This window comes from Manacus candei, unplaced genomic scaffold, assembly GCF_025592945.1.
Source record: "Manacus candei isolate 608988 ecotype Guabito, Panama unplaced genomic scaffold, ASM2559294v1 h1tg000065l, whole genome shotgun sequence".
In the NCBI taxonomy this organism is placed as follows: domain Eukaryota; kingdom Metazoa; phylum Chordata; class Aves; order Passeriformes; family Pipridae; genus Manacus; species Manacus candei.
The window spans coordinates 10,772,580-10,799,211 of NW_026138113.1; the positions used below are offsets into that span (position 1 = coordinate 10,772,580).

At 41.9% G+C, this 26,632-nt stretch overlaps 1 protein-coding gene across 3 annotated transcripts in view; it reads right to left on the reverse strand.

The window, feature by feature from the left end:
* Positions 1 to 25,863, reverse strand: part of CDH8 (cadherin 8) — a 153,562-nt gene extending 127,699 nt beyond the window's left edge. For all 3 annotated transcript variants that reach the window (XM_051805977.1, XM_051805976.1, XM_051805978.1), the window contains exons 1-3: positions 25,419 to 25,863; positions 9,784 to 9,874; positions 9,428 to 9,690 (exon numbers count right to left, since the gene is read on the reverse strand). In XM_051805977.1, the coding sequence (XP_051661937.1) occupies positions 9,428 to 9,690; positions 9,784 to 9,865 (345 nt within the window). In that variant the 5' untranslated portion in view covers positions 9,866 to 9,874; positions 25,419 to 25,863. The remainder of the gene's footprint in view (positions 1 to 9,427; positions 9,691 to 9,783; positions 9,875 to 25,418) is intronic.
* Positions 25,864 to 26,632: the final 769 nt, after the last annotated feature.

Genomic DNA, 26,632 nt, shown 5'->3' on the forward strand with positions numbered 1-26,632 from the left:
GCTTTCACATACAGGTTCACGTTGTATCAATTCTGTTGCAGATTATCCCAAATTATATTAAAAATAAGGTGTTTTTTCCCCACTCACTTTAATATCCTGACTTCTTAGGTTGGATGTACATGTCATAGATCCTAATGATGCTTGTAGCATGATGACCTTAGAAAATAATGGGATGGAAGGGCTATGGCTGCGTTCAATTCCTTTATCCTCTGTGTTCTTCATGGCTGGATGCCCCCCACCAGCTCTGCATATACTAAAATCCACCTTAGCCCTATTGTGCACAAGCAGCTCTCCCAGGCAGGGAAGAGAAAATGAGATAATATGGTTTCTGGATTTAAAGCAGCAAATGACATGGGCACTCTGAAGTGCTCAGAAATCTCTTTTGCTGGCTGTGCCTACAGCTCTGCTCGTTGCCTCCAGTGATCCTCCCTGAGTCAGTCCTTTATTTCAGCACATTCCCCCTTGTTGAGGCGTGACCCAACAGCTCATCAGGTTGGAACACAAACCCTCAGCTTTGCTTCTATTCACCAGGGGCTGGATGAGAAACAGTTACCGAGCTCAGACCCTGAAGCAAAAATAAGGGATGTCTTCTGTGGCTCCTAATGATTCCTCCGGTTAATTCAGGAATGGCATTGACAGTCTCCAGGGAGAGCTGCACTTGCTTTTTCTTAGCTGCTGGCATGACTGCTGTAAAATAAAGGCTTTGAAAGGAATTCTTGAAGGAGAATTTTTACACTAAGAGGGAGTCCTCAGGAAAAAGGAAAGTTATAAATTACTCTGCATCACTACAGGTGTTCCTCGGGGATCACCGGGAGGCTATTCAAATACATTAATATTTGCCTAAATATCTCTAGGAAAATTATCTACATTTATTTTCAATTCTATGTGCCTCACACATTGCTTTCAAATAATAGTTAACTTTAAACACTGCCTGAAATATTTTTGTTGCAGCAAATTATTTCTGTAATAAAACACAGCATTGGCATCCCCAGCTTTGTCAAATAACCCAAAAAAATACACCACCAAAACCCTGACAGAAGATCCTCAGCTGTAAAGTCCTTGGTCTGTTGCACCACACATATTATGCCTTTCTTTATCTTTGACTTTACTAGAATAGAAGGAAAACCCAACTTTCAAAACAGAACTTTGGAGAAACAAAATTTATGCAAACTCGTTCCCACTATTTTCACGTGCAAAGCCATTTTTCTCGTGATTCCTGTGAGTGTGTGTTTGTTACATCCTAAATCTGCAGTGCTGCCCACCAGCCAAAGAAACCAGCCTTTCTCAGGTGTGACTCATGAGGTATCACCCACTTCACCTCCAGAGCTCTTACTGGAAGGCTACAGACACCAAAGGAATTAATCCCAAAGCATTCCTCATTTTAATGCGAAATTAAGGGGTTTGTTACATGAATCCCTAGAAAATTGAGGAACATCCTATCAGGACCTGAGAACAAGAAATAGACCCTTTTACTTTACTGATTGAAACAACACATTCTGGCACTTTTGGGAAGTCACAACTACCTGAAAGCTCAGCCGTGGATGGGAAATACATTTGTCAAGTTCAGCAAGGACAAACTTTTAGCAAAAAACTACCATCACAATTGGCACTAATTGGGAGTTAAATTGACAACTGGAACTGAAGCATCCTGACAGCACCAGGGGTGGGCCCTACAGGTAGAAATTGAAAACCATTTACTGGAGCAATGTTGGAAAGACTAAACGATCATAAGGCATCTGCAGAATATCATGTGGAAGGCTCTACTTAATTTTTCATACTGTCACTTCAGCATTTTGCATGCACACTTGGACAACATTTCAATTCACTGTGAGAAAGAGAAAGTGTTCAGATCAATCTATTGAAAAGTACACAACTTCCAACTCTTTACAAACAAACAAAATGCTAAATGTTAGCTTTTTTTTTTTTTCCTTTGGAAGGTTAGAAATTTTTGTGGCTTTAGAAAAACATGACAAAGAAATTTAAGTGAATAATGCTCAGGTATCATACAGCATTCCCTCTTATTAAAAAAAAAAACAAACCACAAACAACCAACAACAAAAACAAACAAAACCCCAAACAAACCCCCTACCCAACTTTTAAGTTATTTTTCACATCACAGATTGTTTCCCACTTCATTAAAGAAAATATAGACAGCATAGGAGGTGCCTGGATTCATAAATAACTGACAAAATACCTCTTTGAAGTTATAACCTGTCCACTTATGTGGCTGATGTAAAAGTGTTTTAAGTTGTGTCTCTACTTAAACTGTGGTTATTTTCCCCAGACTGGAGATGAGGGAGCATGAAAATGTTCAACCTTACTCAGTGATGCTCCCAGAAACCTCCAGACATGAGATTTTCAGTGCCTGAAGATATGTCTTGTTTGTTAACTCCAAGTGAAATCAGTGAAATATTTTTACACTGTATTAGAAAATGCAGACACTGTTGGCTCAGTCAAACTGTCCTTGTTTAAATTTATACTTTAGATTAAAATTTCTTTTTGGAACTTGTACTTAGTTAGAAAGAAACAAATGAAATTTGGGCAGGCTCAGGAATAGTTGTTAAAAACCCAGTACTTTTATCAGACTTCTATTAAATGTTGTATACTGTATTTATTGTCTTTACAGCTACATTTAATTAAGAAGAGTTTTTCTTAGATTTAGTTATACTCCTGCTTACAAAGCTGATTTAAACTGTGTAAACTGCAGCACTCTATGCACTATGCAGTCATCTCTTCCCCTTCAGAAGCACACAAAAGGCAAGGGGAATTAGTATTTTCCATAAAGGATACAGTAGCAAAATAATTGATACATTTCAGCTTCTGGGAGTTTGTTAAACATAAGTAGGAAAATTAGTGTATAATTATGGTTGCAAAACAACAACAAAAACTGAGGGCTCAGAAGGCAATGTTGACTTTGCAACATTTCAGATATTGAATATTTTATGGCATGCATTTAAATCATAGATAACAAAACATACAAGTGTGTATTAGAAGGAAAAGAGGAGAATCTACATAATACGAGGTTCTGATTTATGTCATTCTGTGAAAACTCTTACAAAGGATTAAAGTAGGACTATGTTACACCCTATGGAACCTGTGCTGGGGCTGTGCTGCACCTACATCTCACAAGGCTTTTTTCCACTCAGGGAAGCAGCTCGTAATTCATCCCTTAAAATAATGATAGCCTTAGTTCTATACATTCCTGGTTTGCATCACTTGAGTACAACAGCCTTTCCAGGCAGCCATCATAAAAAATCACAAGTTCAATTCAGGAATGAAAAGGAAAACATTCTGAAGGAACTTGTCTAATTAAAACCTTGTTTACTTTGCCTGAATGTATCACTTCAACAGAACTAGTCATGAGTTTAAACAAGTAACATTTTACCATTTCCTTGTTAAGAGAGAAAATGTGTGCTGGTGAAGAAACCAGAGCTTGCACAAAGCATGGTTAATGTAGAACATACAGCTCCAAGTTATTTATAAGTGCTCCCTGCATTTCCAGGTTTGGTTTTTACAGTAACACAGCCTGAAGCACTTAACTGTGAAAACATGATGCCTCTCCACTGCTCCTCCTACAGGAAAATGATTTCTCCTCTAAAGGCCTAACCCGAGCACCCTCACATCATGGGAAAAATCTTCATTGCTCTAAACAGCAAAAGTTGCCCAACTCCCTCATCCCACAAGCCATAGAAAAAAAAGTCTGTGTTTAACTGAGTGAAGAGACACAAACCACGTAAGTCAGAAGGCAGAAAAGCTCCACAGTCACACTAAAACGCCCACCTGAGCTCGCTCCATAAGGAGCTGACCTGGCTGTGCTCTTTCTGAGTCCCAGTCAGGCAGTCTCACTGGTTTCCCCCCATGCAGGCTTTGCAGGGCACCTTCTCCCAGCCCTGGCACCGACCACCTGCCACAGACGTGCCACAGCAGTTGTGCAGGGCACAGGGGCTGCTCTTCCCTGCCCAGCTCGTTTTCCAAATCTCTCATCACAGAGACAAAATAGACACCATGTTATTTTGTGTCCAGAAACAGGGAAATTCAAAAGAAGTCCGGGGAAAGTTCTGAGAGAACCTGGGGAGTGTTGCCAGTGGAGCGGTGTCAGAGACAGCGCTGACCTGACTGACCATCAGTGTTCTTTTGTGTCTGGACCCTACTGCTGATTCATTTATTGGTGAGTCAGAGAACATTAAAAAAACCCAAACAAACACCTTTGGTTGCCTTCATGCCCTCTTTTGTTCTCTCCATGTTTTACCAAGTTTAACAAGGACAAGTTCCAGATTCAGCACCTGCGATGGGGCAAACCCGGATGGACAGATGGATTTTGGGAATGAAGCTGGAGAGCAGAGCCAGGAAAGGGCCCTGGGGGTCCTGGTGGTGCCAGTTGTCCCTGAGTCAGCAGTGCCCTGGCAGCCAGGAGGGACATCCCTGTCCTGGGGCACCAGGGAGGGGATTGTCCCACTCTGCTCTGCCCTGGGGCGGCCTCACCTCGACATTGGGGCAGTTTGGGGGGACACAATGGAGGGAAGGGATTGAGCCACTGGAGAGTGTCCAAAGGAGGGAAATGAGCATGATGAAAGGCCTGGAGGGGCCACACAGGGAGTGGCTGAGAGTACTTGGCTTGTTCAGCTGGAGAAGAGGGGACTGAGGGCAGAGCTCATCGGGGTCTGCAGCTTCCTCACGAGGGGCAGAGGAGGGGCAGCTCCATCTCTGCTCTCTGTGAGCAGGGACAGCACCCAGGGAATGGCTGGAGCTGTGCCAGGGCAGGCTCAGGTTGGATCTCAGCAAAAGGTTCTTCCCCCAGAGGCTGGTTGGGCACTGCCCAGGCTCCCCAGGGCAGTGGGCACAGCCCCAAGGCTGCCAGAGCTCCAAGAGGGTTTGGACAATGTTCTCAGGCTCATGGTGCAAGTTTTGGGGTGTCCTGGACTTTGATGATCCTTGTGGGTGCCTTCCAACTCAGGATATTCTATGATTCTGTGATTCTAATTACAAACAACAACAGTAACTACATTAACTATGCCAGATTTTTGCTTAGAAACTGTTATTAAACCAGGTCTTAACCCATTTAAAACATCCCGAATAACACATGCTCCATAAAACAGGAGCTACAACACCCCAAATCTGGTTTCCTAATGCTTTTCCATTTTATTATCTATGTCATTGTGGATTCAGTGACTGTCTCCTGTGAAGGAACAGTGGCATTTGGCACAGCACAGATTTCACAGCACATCTGCCGTGGTGCTGTAAGTGCATGCAGAGGAGACAGAAAATGCAGCAGTGGATATCAAGTAAAAGTTCTATCTAACTAATCAAGTCCACAGGGACAGCATGCAGTGTCACAAGACATATCACTCTACACTTGAATGAGGTTGTCAGCCATGGGGAGGCTGCAAACTGCTGACAGCAATGTGCAGTATATGGAGCCTTATAAAGTAGACACAGTGGCTTTGTAAAGTCCCTGTTTCTGTGGGTGAAGGGAAAAAAAAGAAAAGAAATCAAGTACAAAAGGGTATTTGCAAATTTGCCTTTCTCTGTTGCTGTGGATAAAACCAAACTCGTTCAAAGTGTGCTGCACGAACATGAGAAAGGTTACTTTGCAGGTTTCTCAAAATGTATATATACATTTTTACGTGTACAGATCAAAACAATAAGGAACTTATTAAAATAAGAAAGATATAAAGCTATTAGAGAGCATCCAAAGGAGGGGCACAAAGATGGTGAAGCATGGAACTGTGTCAGGGCAGGCTCAGGTTGGATCTCAGCAAAAGGTTCTTCCCCCAGAGGGTGGTTGGGCACTGCCCAGGCTCCCCAGGGCAGTGGGCAGAGCCCCAAGGCTGCCAGAGCTCCAGGAGGGTTTGGACAATGCTCTGAGGGACAGGGTGGGATTGTTGGGGTCTCTGTGCAGGGGCAGGAGTTGGACTGGATGGTCCTTGTGGGTCCCTTCCCATTTGGGATATTCTATTCTAGGATTCTATGAAAATGCCAAATAAATGTGATATGAATACAGGCAAAAAATAAAACCCCAAAACTGGAATGTTTGTGGCATTTTATAGAGAACTCTCATAAATTCAGCAATCACCCTAAGAGATAAGTCTTCATACCCTTCTTTACAGATGTGTGCACTCAAGCAGAGATGCTTATTTTGAACTTGATCCTACTGAATATGATGACTAAAATTGACATTAAAAGTGCCTGTTGCTCAAATCCATTCTAAGAAGTTGAAGAATGACAGCAAAACATACTCAAGTCACTCAAGAAAAGCACCTCACTTTAAAAAAGTGGTCATGTTAATTCCCCTTATTAGTCTCCCAGATTATTCCATTTATTAGAGCAAAGACATTGAGAATGCCTTTATTACTATATATTCCTGCAGAACAGCAATGAAAAAGCTCCTTTGAAATGTGTGCAGTTGCATTGCAACACCTAAAGCTCTGAAGAAGGGTCTTTATGCCTAGAAACTGTTTCTTCTGGAAAAACTGAGCAGCTTAATAAATGATACTACATAAAGATCCTGTCTTGATAAACTTTCTCTGCACTCCAGAAACTTTGGTACAAGATCTTTTTAATTAACAGAAGGAATACATGGACTCTACGTTCAGGCTTTTATTTGCAAAGAGATTTGTGTTCTGTCTGTGTTCTTTATAATTAATCTCAATTTTCAGTTCTATTTTGCCAATATATTCAATTCAATTCCATTAGAATCAAATGCTCCCACTCAAGGCCTTTCCACGCACTAACATGAAAACCATTATTTAAGTATCAATTTTGCTCTGAGCAGTTCTTAGCTGAATTTTCAGTGAGTTTTGAAGGTACATTTGAGAACACACAACAAATTCTGCCTCTGTGTGTGTATTATTTCTGTCTGTGCAAAACTTATTTTTGTATTTGCTCCCTAAAGCACCTAATTACATGTCTGTACAAACCATACATGGCTATGAAAAGGATCAGCCACACTCTACAATAGCGTAGAGACGAAAAATGCAACCAAAATCTACATAATTAGATTTGCTTCAAGGAAGTTTCCTTTGAAGCAATGAACTGTCAATTAAAAAATTTGTTTGGAGATTATAGTAAAAAACCTTCGACATGTAAAAAGCACACGCCAGCAATACTGCCTCCATAGTGGCACAAAAGCATATTTCTGTCCAGAAAATGCAGCAAACGGGTGGCACAGGTTTGATATCACTCTCTCCACAGTGTTAAGCCTCTCCACACTAATTCACTATATCACATTTTACTGAGTGTCCTTCGTTCAAAGTTTGTCAAAAAAAAAAAAAAAAAGAAAATCAAGGGAAATCATAGAGCAGAAAAAAATAGTCAAAAAAGAAAATCACACAATGAAGGAGATACCCCAGGCTGGCAAACCCTTTGCCAGGGGGCAAAACTGAAAGGCTGGAGGAAGAGTATAAGTGAAAAAGCGATGAGGAGGAACCAGGTAAGTGCAAACCTACTGTGAGTCCTGAAAAGCAGGTTATTTTTAAATTGCAATGGATAACAAACCCGTGAGGGTGACAAAGGACAAACCACAGCCCAACTTCAGGGAGAAGGAAAGCGTTTTGCTGGTGACACTCTGCACACCTCTAAGGTTCGGGAAGAAGGGTTGCCAAGAACTGTGACTGAGGGAGTTGCTGCTTTTGCAGTCAGGAAGGATTCAGAGCAGCTCTGAAAGCTGTGGAGCACCTCTGCTCCCTCTGACTACACACCAGAGTCTGAAAGCACTCAGCACTCGTGAGCCTCAGGAAAGACAGTAAGTCAGAAATATGGATGAGTGTTCTGGAGAGCGAGAAAAAAGTACAGAGAAGAATTGCAAGAATATTTGAAGTCATTTTAATGAATAAATCTCGGATTGCTCCCTATGGGACACAACTTCACTTCTTGCTCGTTTCCATCTATATCATGCAGTGGTTTAATTATGCAGCAGCCTCAACAAATAGATTGTCACAGCATTTTAGAGTAGCTAATTCTATTCAAAATGCCTGCAGAAGATGGGATAATGTCTTTATTGGTTTGGCTTAGTTTAACCTTCCCACTTCTATTCACTAATGACTCAATTTAGGATATTTTAACCACTAAAAAAACGCTAATATTGTAAAAATATTGAGACCTGGATATGCTCTGAAAAGCAAAGGACTACAGAGTACAAACTCAGGATTCTCCTCAGCTACTTAAAATTATTTTAAAAGCTCGACTAAGTAATTCCAAAAAGAATGGGTTGAATAAAACATTTTAAGATCTGGAGTAAGCACGTTGCTGTCTCACTGAAATTGAGATATGTTACTAACCACAGAAAAATAAATGAGAACAGATATATAATACCTGATATAAGTGTAAATTGGCACAGCATCAAAAGTCACTGGATACAAAGCTCATTACACCTTCTGACCCCAGGTTTTGATTAGAAAGTGGTTAGAATAGGGAAAGTTTGGGAATGCACTTGACCTGTGTTCTCTTCAATAACAAATATGACTATTGACAGTCCCTGTATTATAATATACACTATCCATTTAGCCACAGAATTTCTAAAATTATCAGGAAATTAAATTATCCATGATTTGGGTTGTCTAGAATTTTTTACTCCATTTCAGTAGCCAGCTGATATGACAATAACATCCCTGGTTATTCAAAGAGAACTGAACTTTAGTGGTAAACAATTCAGGTATTTATACCTGCTCAGTGCCAAATGTGCATTTATGAACAGATCATTCTTTTCTAAGAATAAATCTATGGATAATTCATCCCTGATGGATACAGATGGCTCAGAATCTCTTTTAAGTGCAAAGCTGATTCACTGACTGGAGGTAACTCACTGAGCTACAGAATAAACTAATGCATGGCAACAAGCAAAGGTTTAAGGCAACAGGCAAGCCAGGACATGCAGAACAACATGATAATTTCCCCTGTGTTATCTTCCTAACTTTGAAAGTAAATTACAAAATCCATGGCAATAATATTATTTCCTCTGTGTGCATACCAGGACCTTCTTATAAACCAGGACCTTGTAATTTGCTGTAGATCCCAAGCTTCCCTTCTCGTTTTTTTTTTGTTTGTTTGTTTTTTTCAATAGAAAACAACCTATAGATGTAACAACCTTTTGGAATGCACAGGAACATATTGCAAAGGGCTGTTTTGGTACAACTCTTCAGCTGGCAGAGGTGAGGAGTGGTGACTAATGATATAAAAGAAGGGATGTGTACATGCTTGTGGGGGTTTTTGGACAAATGGAATATGCATAATTTTGTTGAAAATAGCAGGTTAGCTCACCAGGAGACCATGCCCTTAAAGTGAGATACATTTAAAGTATGGATATTAGAGAAGAGTTTTGGAATCACAAAGCACCCCAGACTCGAATTCCTCAGAAGAGCCTGAATGGCTGAAGACCTTCTCATGCCACACATTTATAAACTCAGAGAAAAAAAAACCAAATCTTGCTTACCCGGCCAACCAGGATTGGTTCAGGTCCAGAAAATTCTTCTAATACAAACATTTGATTCCAAACCCAGCCTCTCTTGGAACGGTTCAAAACTCTTTGTTCTTCATTTAGCCTTTTTAGTCCTGTACTGGATCCACTTGGTAGTACTTGAGATTGATTCATTGGAGCCATATAAATGGAAGGAAGGACAGTAATCCATAATATTATTAATGGAGTCCATGTATCCATAAGCATTTCCGTTAGTCTTTCTGGCATTGTACCACGAGCTACGCAAATCACCACAGAAATGAAATTATTATTTTGCTTTCCTCCAGACTGTAGCAATCCAATTCATCATGCAGTACAGAACATTTACTTACAGCTCCTCCATGTGTTTACAGCACAGTCAATGTAAAAATAGCTTAGATGATAAAAACATGATCCATTGAGTTTTCCAGTCATTAAAGATTCCTGGTGGGGGAAAAAAAAAATAAATGGTCAACTCGGTGACTAAATAGCTTAGGAAAGCATTCTGAAACATCTTATTTACTTTTACACCATGAACAATGCATGTTAGGTTTTAAATGTGTAGTTCATAATATTGTTGCATATTAAATGGGTTAAAAATTAATTGATTCTGTAAATTCTGTCATTGCCTGAAATAGTGAGAGAAGACCCAGATGAATAATTACAAACAGTCAGGAAAACATTTGGGTCTGAGAGCTGGAGTTGTTTCAGGTCAGGTTGAACAGGTCTTGAAGCAACCTGGTCTAGTGAAAGGTGTCCCTGCCCATGGCAGGGGGTTGGAATGAGATGATCTTTAAGGTCCTTTCCAACTCAGACCATTCTGGGATTTTACCTGCAGTTTTTCTCAGGGTCTGAAGAAGCTCCCAGCCTTCCTGCTGGCTTGCAATTTAATGTGGTCAATCATAAACACCTAGTATGTCAAACAAAATAATATTCTTGTATTCTTATTCTCCTTCATCCACAAGAAAAGAACCAAAAACAATAAAACAAACTTCTCCTACGTGTACAAGGCTCCAGCAATCCACTGGCAATTTAGTCATCACCTCACTGCAGCAGCACATTGCCCAGCAAAACCTTCCCAGCCCAGCAGAGGAACAGCACTGGTAAATCCTTTGTGAAATCCATTCAAACCAGACCACTACCAGACCTTAAGGAAGCTCAGTTATGCACATCTGCACTCAGGTCTCACTGTCTCTCTTTCAGAGAAAACACACAGCCGTGTTTTACTTCAAAGACATTTTCCTTGACAGACATTTGGGAGCATTTTGTCTTTCTTTCCCTGCCCACCCTTTCATGTAGCAGAAGGTCACATCAGGTTTCATCTCAGTGTAAATATGCCTTGAAATACAACCTAGCAGGGCTGATGCCACTGTGATGGCAAAACCTGAAATGCAGCCATGGATCACCTGGGGAGCTTGATGGGACGTGGCTCAGGGGAAGGGCTGCATTACAGCTGCTCAGAGAGGCTGCACTTCTGTCAGAAGATTCCTGATAAATTTTCTTTAACTGATTCATATCCAAACCATCTCTCACTATATCCAATAGAGGTAGAAATGTCTATTCTTAAGCTTACACTGTGTCTTAGGCTGGTTTTTTCGATTTAAAATGAGTTCTCAGTGTTGCATGTCTATGAAAATGCTGAGGGCTTAGGGTTTGGTTTTTTTTTCTGATAGTGGAGGTTTGTTGTTCTTTTCTTAGGTTCATATACACTCATGGCAGAAAATATCTGTAAGCATGTAGAACACCAGTAAAAGTAATTTTAAAAGCAATGTAAAAAGTATTTTCTTTTTTATAATTCATTAATTACCAAAGCAGCTGTGAAATCTGCTGCACAAAAGTCTGAAACTGTGAGAAACTTGTCTTGTTAAGAGGGGAGAAGAGCTGCTACCAAAGTAAAACTCAATATCTCAAGCAGCACGGAAGAGCAGGGAGCTAATAGTGCAGTGCTGGGACAACACATCCAGGATGAGGGAACATCCATTACAGACACAACTGTGAGGCTGATGGGCCTCACTGCCAGCTCAGCTGGAAACAAAGAAACCAGACAACACAGCAAGCCCCTGCAAGGAAATTTTGGGAAAAATGTGAGGCCTTTGATCTCTCATCCTTCTCTCCATCCCAGAAAAGGAGGAGCAACAAACAGTCTCATGGCTTGATGGGAAGGGTTGGTCAAATCACAGCCTGAAAACCCTCTTTAGTGGAGGGAATTAAATGGAGTTTACTGCTTCCTGGGACATGATAAAAGAGATCTCCTGGGGCACGTTTGTTGGTAGAAAGTATCAAAAGAGAGAAAAACTTAAACTTTCAGTGAAAGTGGTGAAGTTTGCTCATAGGGGTTCATATCCCCTTTGACATGTGGGGGTGTGTGCCAGCCAGGGGACAGATTTTTCTGATTTATTCAATGGAGCCAGAATCAAAATACAGGAGAAATAGAACCACTTCAAAACAGAGTACAAGTCATCATCTGCAAACAACATCTAGGATGAAATTCAAAACTGGGGGTATAAACTGAAAATCCAACTTAAGAGTCCTTTTCTGTAGCTGAGTTTCCAGGTTTTATTTTTGACCCAGAAATAGAGTCACCCCAGAAACAGAATAGTATGTTACCCCTCACTCTGTCCAAACCTTAAAAACAGCCAAAGTGGGTCATGATTGATTTTCTTACTCTTCCAGCACAAGTTGGCATACTTCTATTATTATTATTTGGTCTTGTTAATAAAGAAAGCAAAGTGCTTCTTTTCATATTCAAGAAGCTTTTTGAAAACAGTTCCTAATTAATCTACACAGGCTGCCTTCTAAAAGAGATGAAATAAATGAGATAAAACAATGTGATGCTAACAGAAACATTTTTGTTTGAAGAAAGAACAGGATATTTGGGTTTCAGACTGTCACTCCTCAATCCTTGGCAAGCATTAAGTTCATTTCAGTGCAACCCTCCTCGGTTCCTCCCCCAGACTTCCTGCTTGTTACTCTTCACTTACTCCAATCAAATTTAGGTCCTATCCACTCACACTAATGCTTCAGATTCACTGTGACTGCAGTGTCCTCACAGTAGCTCTGTATTCAGCGATACCTTAAGGCAAACGAGTCAAAACCACATCAGAAATGTTAGTGATGCACATCCCGTGTTGTTAAACCTCATTCAATGGAACAACCCCGTGGAAGCACAGTTACACAAGCTCACTGAACACCAAGCTGTGAGATCCTCAGCAAAGTTGGGCAAGTGTTGGACAGTGCAGGGCAAAGAAAAAAAAATCCACTGGGCCTTTGGCAGATGCTGGTTCTGCAGAGGAATGTGATCAGAGCTGGATATAATTCTCTACAGTTTAACCTGCACTGCAGGAGCATTTTAAGAGCTATTTGAGAAACAGACCCTCCTTTAGGATTCACAGCTCCATCAGTGAATCATGGCATCAACTTTGTGCAATGCACGGAGGTAGTATAGACCTCAGATTTCTTTACCAAATTGAGGAATTGCTTTTCTTCTCTATTCTTGGAAGCAGAACACCATGGATGTGACTGGGAGCTGATGGAAGGCATTATTAAATACTTGGCCGTGCAATTTTCACATTTGCTAATAGGAAAATCAAGAAATGCCTGGCAGCTAAAATGCAATCTTCTGGATTAGATACGTAGGACAAACTGATTTGGCTACTGAATCAGGTTGCTATTAAAAAGCCATATGTAAAGGCAGACCTGGCAATCAAGGAGGACTAGAGCAGGTAAGGCACAGTGGCACTGCCTTTTCTTATATTATGGCAGGGTCTAAAGAAGTGGTGAGTGTGGAATGACAGCAAAATTATTCCAGTGAAGCCAGAACTACCTTTTGCTAAGCAACCAAAAGAGGACAAGTACAGGGACCTTAAAGAGTGCATTTCACAGAACCACAGAAACACAGAATGAGGTGGGTTGAAAGAGACTTTAAAGCTCATCTCATCCCACCCCCTGCCATGAGCAGGGACACCTTCCCCTAGCCCAGGTTGCTCCAAGCCCTGTCCAACCTGGCCTTGGACACTTGCAGGGATGGGGCAGCCACAGCTTCTCTGGGCAACCTGGGCCAGGGCCTCACCACCCTCACAGCCAAGAATTTTTTCCAATATCCCATCTGAACCTGCTCTGTCAGTTTGAAGCCATTCCCCCTTGTCCTGTCCCTCCAGGCCCTTGTCAAGGGTCTCTCTCCATCTTTCCTGTCAGCTTCTTCAGGCCCTGCAAGGCCACAATGGGGTCACCCCAAAGCTTCTCTTCTCCAGGCTGAACAATCCCAGCTCTCCCAGCCTTCCCTCCCAGCAGAGCTGCTCCAGCCCTCTGATCCTCTTGGTGCCTCCTCTGGACTCTCTCCAGCAGCTCCATGTCTTTCCTACTACTCCATCCTCATCAAGACTTTGCTAGTGTTGATAAAAGTGGTTTTTTTGCTTTGAATTTCCACATGTTCAAATGGCTTTGGGCTCTTTCCTTTAATAAAACTTCACTGTTGTTCTAAGTGGTCTCCCTGTACAATATATACAACTACAGATAAACTCTAATCCAGCAAAGCTGTTTACAAAACAGCTTTAGTTCTCCATTCATCCCTGAGAGGGGAGAGTGATATTTAAAATATAAAGAATTTATTTAATGTAGCAAATAGATGAAAGAAAATGTGGCACTCTGTTCGGTAGCAGAGATTCAAATAACTGTGTTATGTTTCAAAAACTTAACTCTGTGTTCATAAATTTTGTTCTCATTTCACAGCCTATAGAGAAGTACAGATAAAGCTGAGTGGTTTGTTGTCTACTTACTGTAGGAGCTGATAGAGTTTTAGAAAAATATTATTCTCTTCACAGGGACTTGAATCTTGGAGCACTACTCATAAAACTCTGGGCCATGGAGTGCTTAAGTCTTGCCAGAAAGTGGCTGCAACAAAGCAGAAGTTTATAACCTCACAGTATTTGCACCCCAGCTTCAGAAATCAATGTAATATACACTACAAACTCTTTGGAACTAAAATCTACGCAGGTTACAGGTTCAGTCCCTGCATAGTTAGTCAGGTATGGCAGCAGACAGCTGCAACAGTTGCACAGTCCCCATTTTGTGCATGAGTGGTGGAAAGCTTTACAATGTTATGATGAGCTCTGATGGGGTTCATTTCGCCAAAATTACTTTAAAATCATCTTGTAGCTTTAAAAGGTGAACACTGGAATGCAGTAGCTTTGTTAAAAAGATTAATAAAGTTAATAAAGGTAGTAGAAGATATGAACTACTTACTGAAAAAGAAGCAAAATAAGATCATAAAAAGCTTTAACTAAAAAAAACCTTTTTTTTTTTTTTTTAGTTAAACCAGAGAATATTCATCTGGTCAAATGAACCACTTTATTACAATGCTAGTGCATTGATTTACACCAAGATCTTAGTTTAAAAGATTTGAGCCACTCTAGTGTTTTTTAACACAAGAGACATGGAGGGTTGTCTTAAGAATTGCAACAAAGTCTTTATTTTATTCTCAGTGTTGATATGCAGCATCTAAGCCCTTTGACCTCCCTATTTCATTAAGGTAGATTTTATCAGTTCCTAAGCAACCATTATTAAGGTAAACCCCTCCCTTGAGTACTCCCTTGAGTACTGGTTTCTTTAAATAATTTACACTAGAAATGCCAGACAAAAGTTGATGATTTTTGCCTAAAGTTGTTTGGGGTTTTTTTTGTAGAATTTCAGGATCCATTATATTTTGTACATTAAATATGCAATTTCTACCTTTGATGCTAATTCAGTATAAGAAAATCCACACTGCAACACAAGCAGCTTCAAATAATTGATGAGAGGTGTTCATTTACTGACCACCCAGAGAGTTCCAGTGGACTCTGTGTGATTCCTTTAGAGCCTTGAAATTCCACCCAGACACCCACATGGGCTTCTTATCCAGAAGAATTAATTTAACTTAATGTCTGCCAGAAACAAGGATCCTTAACACTACAAAACAGAGCTGTGGGTAAGTTTTCATAAAGGTTAGGAGAATAAAATAGGAAGGTTAAGCAGGTGTCCTTGATAAAAATTTACATCTTGTGCCTTCCTTTATCTGAAATTCATTAGGCAACAATGAGTTTCTCTTTACACTATCACACATTTTCCACAGCTCATGATGAGGGTTTGTATTTCCCCTCTCAATAGGTCAGGGAAACTGGGATCCATTATGGCTGTCTGTACACAGGTATAAGTACGTTGTACCATTCAGTGTTTCCTCTGGCATCATCCAAGCAAATTCCTTATTATTGCTAAATTTACTCCTTTTTTTATTTTTATTTTTTTTTTGCCTATGGCTATTTTTGACCTTCCTGGATTTTTGTCCCCACAGTATCTGAAATATCTTTTTGTTTGGTTCTGTGGGGGTTTTTTATTATCATTTATTTCACACTGATCTTGTTCCTTAAACTTTTTTAGGTTTACTTTTACCTCTGTAGGTATTGGCTACACAACAACTTATGCTTCCTAGCCCCATTTCTCAAGGATTCAGACAGGGTCCTTTCCCAACAACAGCAGCAACACAATGCAAAGGCTTCCCACCATGATAAGAACCACAATATTTCCTTCACTGATTCCCAGCTGGCAGCACAACAGAGCCTTAAGTTTTCAGTAAAAAAATAGTAGGTCTTACTGCTCCAGTCCCACTTGTTGGAATTCTTCTTGCTCTTCTTCATAGAATCACAGGGTAGTTTGGATTGGAAGGGACCTTAAATATCATCTCATCCCACCCCCTGCCATGGGCAGGGACACCTTCCACCAGCCCAGGTTGCTCCAAGCCCCGTCCATCCTGGCCTTGGACACTTCCAGGGATCCAGGGGCAGCCACAGCTTCTCTGGGCAACCTGTGCCAGGGCCTCCCCACCCTCACAAGGAGGGATTCCTTCCCAGTATTCCATCTAACCCTGCCCTCTGACAGTTTGAAGCCATTCCCCCTTGTCCTGTCCCTCCAGGCCCTTTTTCAAAGTCTCTCTCCATCTTTCTTGCAGGCTCCCTTCAGGTACTGGAAGGCCACAGTTATGTCACCCCAAAGCTTCTCTTCTCCAGGCTGAACAATCCCAACTCTCTCAGCCTTTCCCTACAGCAGAGCTGCTCCATCCCTCACCCTTACAAGAACTGTGATAAGGTTTTTAATTTGCCAATAAAGTGGAACAAAACCAAAGTCCACCAGAGCCATGACCAACAAATAATCATGTCATGCCTGCACACCTTTGCTCTGCACTCCCCCTGTTTCCAGTATATATCCATTAAATTGTACCTGAACGTGATTGAAATCCCCTTGGATAAGGCAGCATTGTCATGCTGCAAAGGAATGAATACTTCTTGCCATAAATAACAACTCCTATTCTTCAGCGGATTACTCATTTGGGCAAAGATCAGTCATGTACTCCCAAAAAATTAAAATTAAGAAGCGATTCTCCACCTAACTGTGAGACCAGAGGGACTGAGGCTGTAATCAGACAAGCTGCCATGGCAGTAGCTCAGATCCTGCTCACAGTGCCCACTGCAAAGTGCCACTTGCATGCCCTGGCTAGACTTTACTGCCTCTTATCTGCCAGCAGAACTGTGTGTGCAGTCACTCCCTAACCCAGTTCTGTCAAAATGATCTTGTTAACTTAAACGCCTTTAATAGTAAGGTGTTTTTAAAGCCAAATCATTTTGACAGAGCTGGGTTAGGGCATTGCTCATGCTATTATTCCACCAAGAGCAATTTTAATTTAAGAGGTTCTTGTCCCACCCCCCCTCAGCCCCCACAACATGCAAGCTACACATTTCAAATAATTCATCTCCATCCCCATCCCTTCTCCATTGCAGTCCCTGCAGTTGTGCTGTTTGCAATCAACACTGCAAGACACATCAGTGAAATGTGGGTTAACAAAAGAATTTTCAACAAAACCTTGCTTTGAGAAGTCTTTTCCTTCAAGTTTTTAACCCACAGCTAAAAAGCCCATAAACTACAGAACGACGACAGGAAGTTTTGGAAACAACTGTGCTGACAAAAAGCATGTGAAGTTTGACTATATGCTTCAGAGAGCAGTCAGAGAAATAGTTGAATCAACAAAACTAAGTGGAGGATAACTTCTGGAGAAGAGGAGAAAAAAAGAAATTAGGGACAGTAAACTTAAATCTCTGATGGACTCCTGGTATCCAACCATGGCAATCCCGTGTGCCTCTGTTCATGGGTGTTGGAAGGTTTTGGGGATGGAAGCCTCTCCCCCTGCCCCAGCCAGGCAACATCAAAGTGCTGCTCAGACCAGGGGAACTCCTGTGATCCAGCACATCCCACTGCACAGGCAGAGGGGCTGGCAGTGGCCTCGAGCCAGCAGCCACACTCCTGGCCAGGCACGTTCCAGGCATTGCTGGAAGTCACAATTATCCCGGGGAGCTGCGCTGAATTTCCCCGACTAGCAGTGATTTTAAGGGACTGTTACGTCACCTGGAGTTAGCTGCAACACAGAAAAGCATTAAAGCATTATCCACACATCCTTTCCTCTGGCCAAGCACCTGAAATTTCAAAGGAAGGGAAATGAGATGGGAAATGTTACACGATTGCAGGAGGGTGAATTATACTTCGTGCTGTCAGGGGATGCTGCCAATACAAGTGCAAATCTATTGTCCGAGTTTATTTTGATATATTACTCATGGCAATTTGCTTATGGCTGCCTGGAAAATCAAAAGGAGATATCTAAAGCATTATTTATTTCAGCAGCAATGGCAACAGACACCATCTCTCTCTTTCTTTACCCTGCACACGGAGTAAATCAGTGAACAGAGATATCCCACTTTATTTTTTTTTGAGCTTAGTCATGCACTGCTACTCTTTATAGTTAAACACTTCTGAACAGTTCTTTAGGTTATTAAGTGAGTTCCTAAGCTTGTGTCAAATGTTAAGGGACTGCTTTAAGCACAGGGTTAGTCTTTGCACTGGATAGAGCTGATGGAATCCGTGTACTTGCACTGAGGAAGTACAGACATGCACAAATGCACATGCAGGTGCAAAAATGTAACAGTTTCTTCAGTATTTAGACCTTTAATATTTATTGAGAGATTCATTAATCAATCTAGAAGGTTATTATTAGCAAAAGTGGGGCACTTCAGTTTTAGGGGTCTGTTTCAGGGTCAGAGAGAAGGAAGGTTTAAAAAAGTTTTTCTAAGATAAATTCCTCTTCCTTAGTTTCCTTCCTCTTGTGCTTTAACTGTGAAACACCACAACTGGTTGAGATGAGGATATAGGTCATTACACAACTTGACTAATGCTTTGGGATAAGGAAAAAATTACACGTACATGACATTGAAACATATCCCCCTTAATCAAAGTAATCTATTGTAACAAATTGTCTGCTATTCTGTGACTTCTCAACATGATACTTAACATCTACAAAGACTATTTTAGATAAGTGACTATCTAATTTTTTTTAAAATAATTTTTGGCAAATATTTACTATTAGGAAAGCCCTATCTAAAAAAATCCAAACAAACAAACCCCAAAAGAGTATCCTGAACCTGTGATGTAATGTTATTTTTTTAACTTCTATTGGTATCAACAGAATTGCTTATTGGGGATATTTTTGTTGCTCTTTGGTAGTAAAATCAATATGGGCTAACTTTATAGCTGCCAAGACTCAGACTCTTTGTATATAAAGCTGTCAGTCTTTTCAGAAGTGTTCACTACTTTAGAGAACCAGAATGCTTTAAAAAAAACCCCTCACCAAGTGTGTTGTTAGAACTTTCAAACTATTTTTTACCTTTATGACTCCTTGCACTGTGTAGTGCTCAGGATTTCCAGTCATGGATCCAACAGGAACGGGACAAAGAGGCTCCATGTGCTCCACAGCTGGAAGCTGAAGTTTCCTCTCCAGTGAAATGTGTATCTACAACATTTTAAGGTTGTTTTGGGGTTTGTTTGTTTGTTTGGGGGTTCTGGATGTGGGTTTGGGTTTGTGGCTTTTCGTGTGTGTGAATTTTTTTGGTTGATTTTGTTTTTCTTTTTCGTGACAGCTGATAAAAGAGGAACAGACATTAAAATGACAACACGGCTATTTTAGCTCTACCATAGAACAAAAGGTGTTTGAAACTGTCCCTTTCAACTCCTTGCACTTAGAAAAGAAAAAAAAAAGAAAGGTTTGGGGATTTATAGGAGTCAGACACTCCACTGATGTGTGTCAGAACATCACTTCACCTCATGCCATCGTGCTGAGAATTCCATGAGGGAGGTTCAGAACAGAAAGACAGACAACCAAAGCGGTCCAGAAACTTAAACAGAACAAAAGTAGGTGCATCAGTGTTGCTTCCATCCTGTAGTAAGAGGAAGAAGTGATCTGAAGTCATTTTTATTCTCTCCAGTCCACTGATTAAAGCGATTTTCCTTGGACTAAAATAGAACTGCATTGCTTATAGACTTAACAGCCTCAGCTCATGCCAACCTCATCTCTCACAGCCATGCCCGCCCTAGGAAGGTGTATTACAGATTTTGAAGACCTACATCACTTTTAAAGGAGAGAAGGGAAGAAAAAGGTGAGTTGTGTACAACACAGAGAGCTCATGAAAAGGGAAAACAGGTTGGGCTGCGACTGAGAAAGGTGTTACCCATGCTCTGCCTGGGGCTTTGTTTATCAGGAGAGTTCCAGCAGCTGGGATGTGCTTATCCTGTACTTCCCGAAAAAACATTTAAATATTAATGAAGGACATAAATATCTTGCTTTCTGGGCTTCTTTTTCAGTCTTTATATATATATATATATATATATACAACAGAACTTTCATTTTTACTGGGTTTCTTTAAAAGGTGTTAAGTGTTCTCTACAGAATTAAAGAAAACGTAATAATTAAGGAAAGTTTAATTATTATTAAACTTTCCAAATAAATACCAGGAAAACTTAATCATAATTAAATTATAATTAAGTTTTCCTGGTATTTATTTGGATTCAACTAAGAATATAAAATTATGAGTGGACATCATGACTCAGTGAAAGCTACATATGTATGAATGTGTGTGTACATAAAAAAATCTTTAAAAAGGAAAAACGTTAACCTACCTGGACTATGCACATGTACCTAAACATCCACATGTATATATGGATTGCAAGAAACCTACTCAAATCTCTTCTGCTGAGACATATGAAATTAGAAGTGGAGCTCTTCAATTTTGCATCCTTGAATTTGATGGCAGTTTTACCATTGATTTAAAATTAGTTGTTTGGAAAGAATTAGGGTTCTTCAGTGTTAGACTTATTCCTTTGGCAGTTGCCAAGTTGAGGTTTTGGTTTTTGGGGGTTTTTTTCCCCCCATTTATTTGTTTTGGTTTTTTAATCTAACTTTTGGAAGTGCACAAAAAATAAAGGCCACATACAGAATACAGAACTCAGTCTAAGCTTCAGTGACATTAAGTTTTGATGATCTGTTACTTAAAAGGCAATCAGAGCTGTTACATTTAATCCATGAGAGAGATTCACATCTGAAGTGTTGCAAAACTCAATTAGTGAATTGCACTCCCTCTTGAGTGCATACAGTCCATTTGCATTAGTATTAAGGGCTTGGATATAATATATATACATATAAAGATAAATATGTATTCCTATGTTTGTATTTATATTATATATAAACATAAAACTATAAAATATATACATGCATATGATGATTATGATCATCAGTGGCTGCAAAGGAAATGGGTTTGTCAGAGTTCCTCAAACAGGAACATTGCTTCCCTGCAGAGAGGCACTTCACCCAAACACACACCAGATTAGAAGGTTGAAACTGCCAAGACTGGCTGTTTTCATAATGTTTTGAACTCCCAAACCTGTTGCAAAGACCTCATCGAGACACACCGAGAAAGCCCTTCCTGAGCTTGTCTGTGACTCGGGCACCGCAGGGCACAGGGGACACTTCTCCTGGAAGGTTTCCCTCGCTCAGCTCTAGGACTGGCAGGCACTGCTAATTTGCAAGCCAAGCCAAGGTGCTGATCATTCTCAATTTCAAATGATTTTCACAAGGCACATCATGATCAGCACCTTGGAAAATCAATTCTATGAGTGTTATCACTGCAGCTCATGGATGAAGGCTCATGACTAAGGCAGGTAGAAATCAGTCTTTTGTCTGGAGTCAGATGCTTTGAAATCCATTTGTTGGTAACTGAACTGGTTCAGAAATACTTTTTTTTTCTTTTCAGCTTGCATTTACTACTCCAGATACCATCAGTACCTAACGTATTTTGGGAACAAAATTTTATTAATGCCACTGAGTTGGCATTATTTACTTGATTTACAAAATGAGAAACGTGCCGAAGAGATTCTAGAACAAAGGGATCTGTCTGAGAGGAAAACAAATAAATATATATATATACACACACATTTGAAATCTCAAATTGGACTTTACCTTGTTCTCTGTCTGTCTACTGCTCAAATAGTTATGTTTGGAAAGATATGAAGTGAGCCACCTTTTCTATGGCAACAACACTAAGAAAAATGTTGAGTTTCCATGATCTAATTTAATTCTATTGATGTGATCTTCTGGTAGCAATGATGCTTAAAACATTCCAAGCTCAAATTGCCTTAGCATTTGCCTCCTACTGCAAGAATTTAGGTTTTATTATTTTATACTCGTAGTTGAAAGACTCTTATGACACCACTTTAGTGTCTAATGTAAGCATACAACTGTCAGTATTAACAGTAGGTCAGGCTTTAATAATATTAAAATGGAAAAGGAATACTGCTAAGATATATGGTTATGAGGTATGCTATAAAAATACCTGTTTTACTAAGTATCATGAGCAGTTGCTCTCTGTCACAAAGCACACACAACCATCACTTAGAAATACACGGCTCCGATAACTTATAGTGCGTGTTAACATTTCCTTCTCTCTCATAAAGTCAAAGGTCAGCATTTGTTTCCCTTTAAAGACTCTCAAGTTTTGGAAATTAAATGATCTGTGAGTATCAAGAGTCAAGTGGGTGGGTTCCAGGCCCTGATTTTCAATAAGTGTCTGAAAAAGTCCCAGCTAAAGTCTGTAGGAACCTCATTTCAAAATGAAGATTTAAAGAGATGAAACCTGCAACTGTGCAAGAGGAGATAGAAAATTCAGGAAGTACTTCAAGGGGTAACAGACCTAAATCTACATCCATGGCTGATTGTGTGTTCTTGGAACAGTTGTGTATCCTGAAGAAGGGAGTACAAGTATATTTTTTCCAGAGAAGACAATGCATCATGTGTTCACAGCGATCCAAATACAGTGTCCAGGGATCAAATAAATGTATTTGATAAGGGTGTAACGTGGTTGGAAAAATCCTGATGGTTACAAGTGATAAAAAGTGAATTTAAATCTGATTGTGGGACTACTTCCCCCCTTACAACTCTGGTTTGGACCTCAGTAGCAGGAGCTGATGGGAATGACTAAAGTATATTGAAAAAGCACTGAGTGACTTCATCTAAGGAGGATTCTACTTCACCTCACAGTGATGAAAACTCCCTTTATTTTTTAATGAAAGATGCAGAAGGAGTAGCTGTCCTATATGGGGATACTTCTTGTTAAAACCAGTTGCATTTGTTAAGCAGGCACACATAGTGTTATTGATTTTTTAATATTGAAGAAAATGTCCAAAGTTAGTTTCTTGGCCAGTAGCATGCCCAGTTAACAAATTGCTCAGCTGGATAATTTAACCAACCTACATGAAATACTTTGATCTCTGAGGACACTGAAGGCCCTCAGCTTACAACTAGACATGGAAATCAAAGTTCTCCACAGCCAGGATGCAAGTTTTGGAAAAAGGAAGGAGTTAATAGCCAAGGAGAAAGCCGGGAGAGAGCTGGGCTCATTCTGTAAGCAGAAAGGTGGAACAATAAGGTTTAATGGATTAAAATATCATGTAATAATCACTTCCTTTCCTAGGGTTCTTCTGTCACAAATATCCACACAATTAGGCTGGGAGGTGACACTACAGAGAGCTTTTGGGGTTTGATGTTATCGGATTTTATGAGTGCGAAATTGGATAATTTCACAGGTATGTAAAATACTGACTCCTTGTAGATGCTTTATCATTTTATTTAAGAGAGGCAAAATATGCACAAGGGTAATTTTTCAGTCTTCTGAATTTTTTTGTTACTTCCTTATATTTACTGAGAAGTCTATTGTGAAATCTCTGCTGGTACATAGCAGTCTAGTATTGAACACAGAGGAGGATCATCATTCATACAAGAGCACTGCATATTTCTCCTTCTCCTCATTGCAGAGAAACTCTTGAAGAATTTCCAAAAGAGGATGAGTGAAGTTAAGAGGATTCTTTATCTATAGCTTTGGTAGTTATCAGCTCTATTCTTTAATTGAAACTGAAGTGAGCAGCTGTTAGCTTCCCTTCTATTAAGCACTAACATGGTAGATTTGAAACAATAAACAGTTAATGCTATTTGAGTTCTTACAACCAGCATCCCCCAAAAAACATCTGGCAGCGATAACCAGAGCCACAAATGGTGAGCCGCTTATGAGATCAAGTTGGCTGTTTAGAGGTGTCAGCCTTTATAAAACTTGTATGAGTGTTTATTCCTACTTTCAGAGGAGACAGACTCGTTTGCATGAAACAGAGCGTGTGTGTTTGTGCCTGCCTGAAAGAGAGAAAGAGGGAGGGAGAAGCGAGGGTACAGACTTTGATACCTGTTGGCAACACGAGCAGGTTTGTGTAGAGCCGTTCTGTGCCAGGTTGGATTGATTCCACCCTATTTAGTCTGGTACTGAATGCAAACTGTTTGAATTGAGACAAATTCAAGACATGACTGAACAGCAACGAACCGCAGAGGAATTCCTGCCTGTGTTAAGTAGTGTCACCTTCATGGCGGTAGGCAGAGTCTAAATAAGGATTTGAATTAATCTCTTTTATATTACCCTCCTAGAAACTGCCACAGGCTTTCTGTGCTGAAGCTTTGCAGTGCCTCCCAGCCTCCCCAGCCAAGCCCGTGCTCAGGTCTGATGCTGTCTAGCAGGGATGCTGCCTGGCAGCTCGGGGCTCCCGATTGGGATGCTGCTACCCGGCAGACAGTGTAGCCAAGCAGAATGGAAAGATGTGTTACTCCTCTGCCTCCCTCAAAGGCAAGATGAAGCGTTTAGTGGCACAGCCAGATTCCGGGGGCCAGAGAGTCCTGCCTTTCTTCTCTGGGAGCCTTGGCAGCGAGGGACTGGAGCTGAGGAGCTTTCCCCCTCTCCCAAGTTTCAGCTGGGTGCATTCTCTGTTTAGGCAACCAAAGCAAAACAACTTGTGGGACAAGGATGACTCCTGGCTAGTTATGGCTAAAGATTCATTCCCATCTGAGCTTTTAAGAGGAAGAGCGGTATTTCTGGGATGCTTTCCTCTCCGAAAGTAGGAAAGGAAGCTGTGAAGCCATTCCTATTTATTTACTTATTTAGGGGGTGCAAAGCTTTTGGAGGAGGGAAGATGGTGATAAAACAGGGGGATTTCCCCCCCTCACAGTTCTTCCAGCCTCCTCCTCCCTCATTTACATATCTGGCTGGTGGGTGATTTTTATTCTCAGCACGAAAACTGCAATCTATTTCAATGCATGAATGCAGCCCTGCATCTATTCAACACAGTGAAATAGCCCAGAGACTTATTGTACTAAATAAGAAAACAAGGAAAAGAAACGGGTTCTCCAGCCTTGGAAGCAACCCTCTGTGATCCAAAGTCCTTCTGATCGTTTATAGGGGGGTGAAGAAGGGAAGGAAAATAAACCACCCCCAAAAAAACCAAACGGGAGGAGAAACACAATTACCACCACTTCTCCTCTCCAGGGAATAATAATAATTTTAAAAATCCTAAAAAGCGTTTTCATTATCGGGAAATTGAAAACATCTTGACCGAATGAAGCACCACAGTTCAGCCCAATACCGCACCTATGGACGAGGAAGGCGCTCGCACAGCGCACCTTGCACGCACACAGAGCCCAAGTCAGACAGAAACCCGCGGAGCGAGAGCCCTCTGCCAGCCAGCCACAAATTGTATTAATAAAATGAATACTCACTCTTTCAAGGAGCAAGGGAACCGCTCGCCCACAGCCACTTCACGCACGGATTGAAAGGGCGAGGTAAAAAAACATCAGCCAGTCCCCGGGAACAGGCAAGATTCTCCAGATTTTCTTCTCATGCTTTCCGAGGCTGCTGATGCTGGAGGAGACGCTGGTTGCTGGGCTTCCCGGCTCTCTGTGCCTGCATGCTGGAGCGCAGTTATTAATTTCTCCCTTCGCACGAGCCAGCGGCAGCAGCACGTCTCCAGGAAAGCAGGGATATTCCAAATAAATCCGCTAATTCCGGGGCTGAGCGCGCTGCCGTGCCTGCCTGCCTGCCAAATGTAACTGTGAAGCGATGTGGAAAAGTGAGCCGGGAGCCTCCCCTGACAGCTCTTATTGGGCTGATCTCGGAGGCAGGTCTAGCGCTGGGAAATTCGTGTAAGCACTTTGGGGTGGTGGTTTTTTTCCCCCTCCCTCTCCCGCGCACCCCGCAGCCCGCCTTCCCCCCGGCGAGGGAGGCACACAACTTTTCCAGGGCCGGCCGTGCCGCCCGCTCCCCGCGGCCGTCAACTCCGCGCCGGGGCATCTCCCTGCACCCGGGAGGGAGGGATGGAGGGAGGGATGGAGAACGGGCGGGGGTGGCACCGGGCGGGCCCTGAGCCGCGGGGCCACGGGGGAGGCGCCCGCCGGGGCTGGGACGTGCCCAGAGCCCCTCATGGTTTGGGGCGATGCCCGCCGGGAAGGGGAGGCCGGGAGACAGGCAGCGGGCACGGGGGGGTGCGGGGGGCACCCGGGGGGATGCGGGGGATGCTCCCGGAGGGGCGGCGGGCAGCTGTTCATCCCCGTGTGACAGACGCTGCAGGCGGGCGCCTCGGGGACAGGGAGGGCATCCTTTGAAAGCCCTTTTGCCAAGGCGCCCCGGGGAACCGCAGGCGGGTTTGAACGCTCGCCGGCGCTGCTCCGGAGCCGCGGGTGGCGGTCGGACGGGGAGCGGAGCCCGGAGGCAGCGCCGAGACCTCCCCGCAGCAGGAGCCGGCTGGAGGGCAGCGCCGCGCAGTAAGTCCTTGACCCTCGCCCCGCTTCCCAATCCGCTTTGGGACTGACAGCGCTGGGAGCCGGCACAGCCCGGGAGAGGCTCGGGCATCCTGAGCGCTGGGGATCCTCACCTGCCTTTGCCTTAAAGAGCTGAAGGTGGCTCATCCCATCCGAGGGCTCCGCACGGGTCCGGG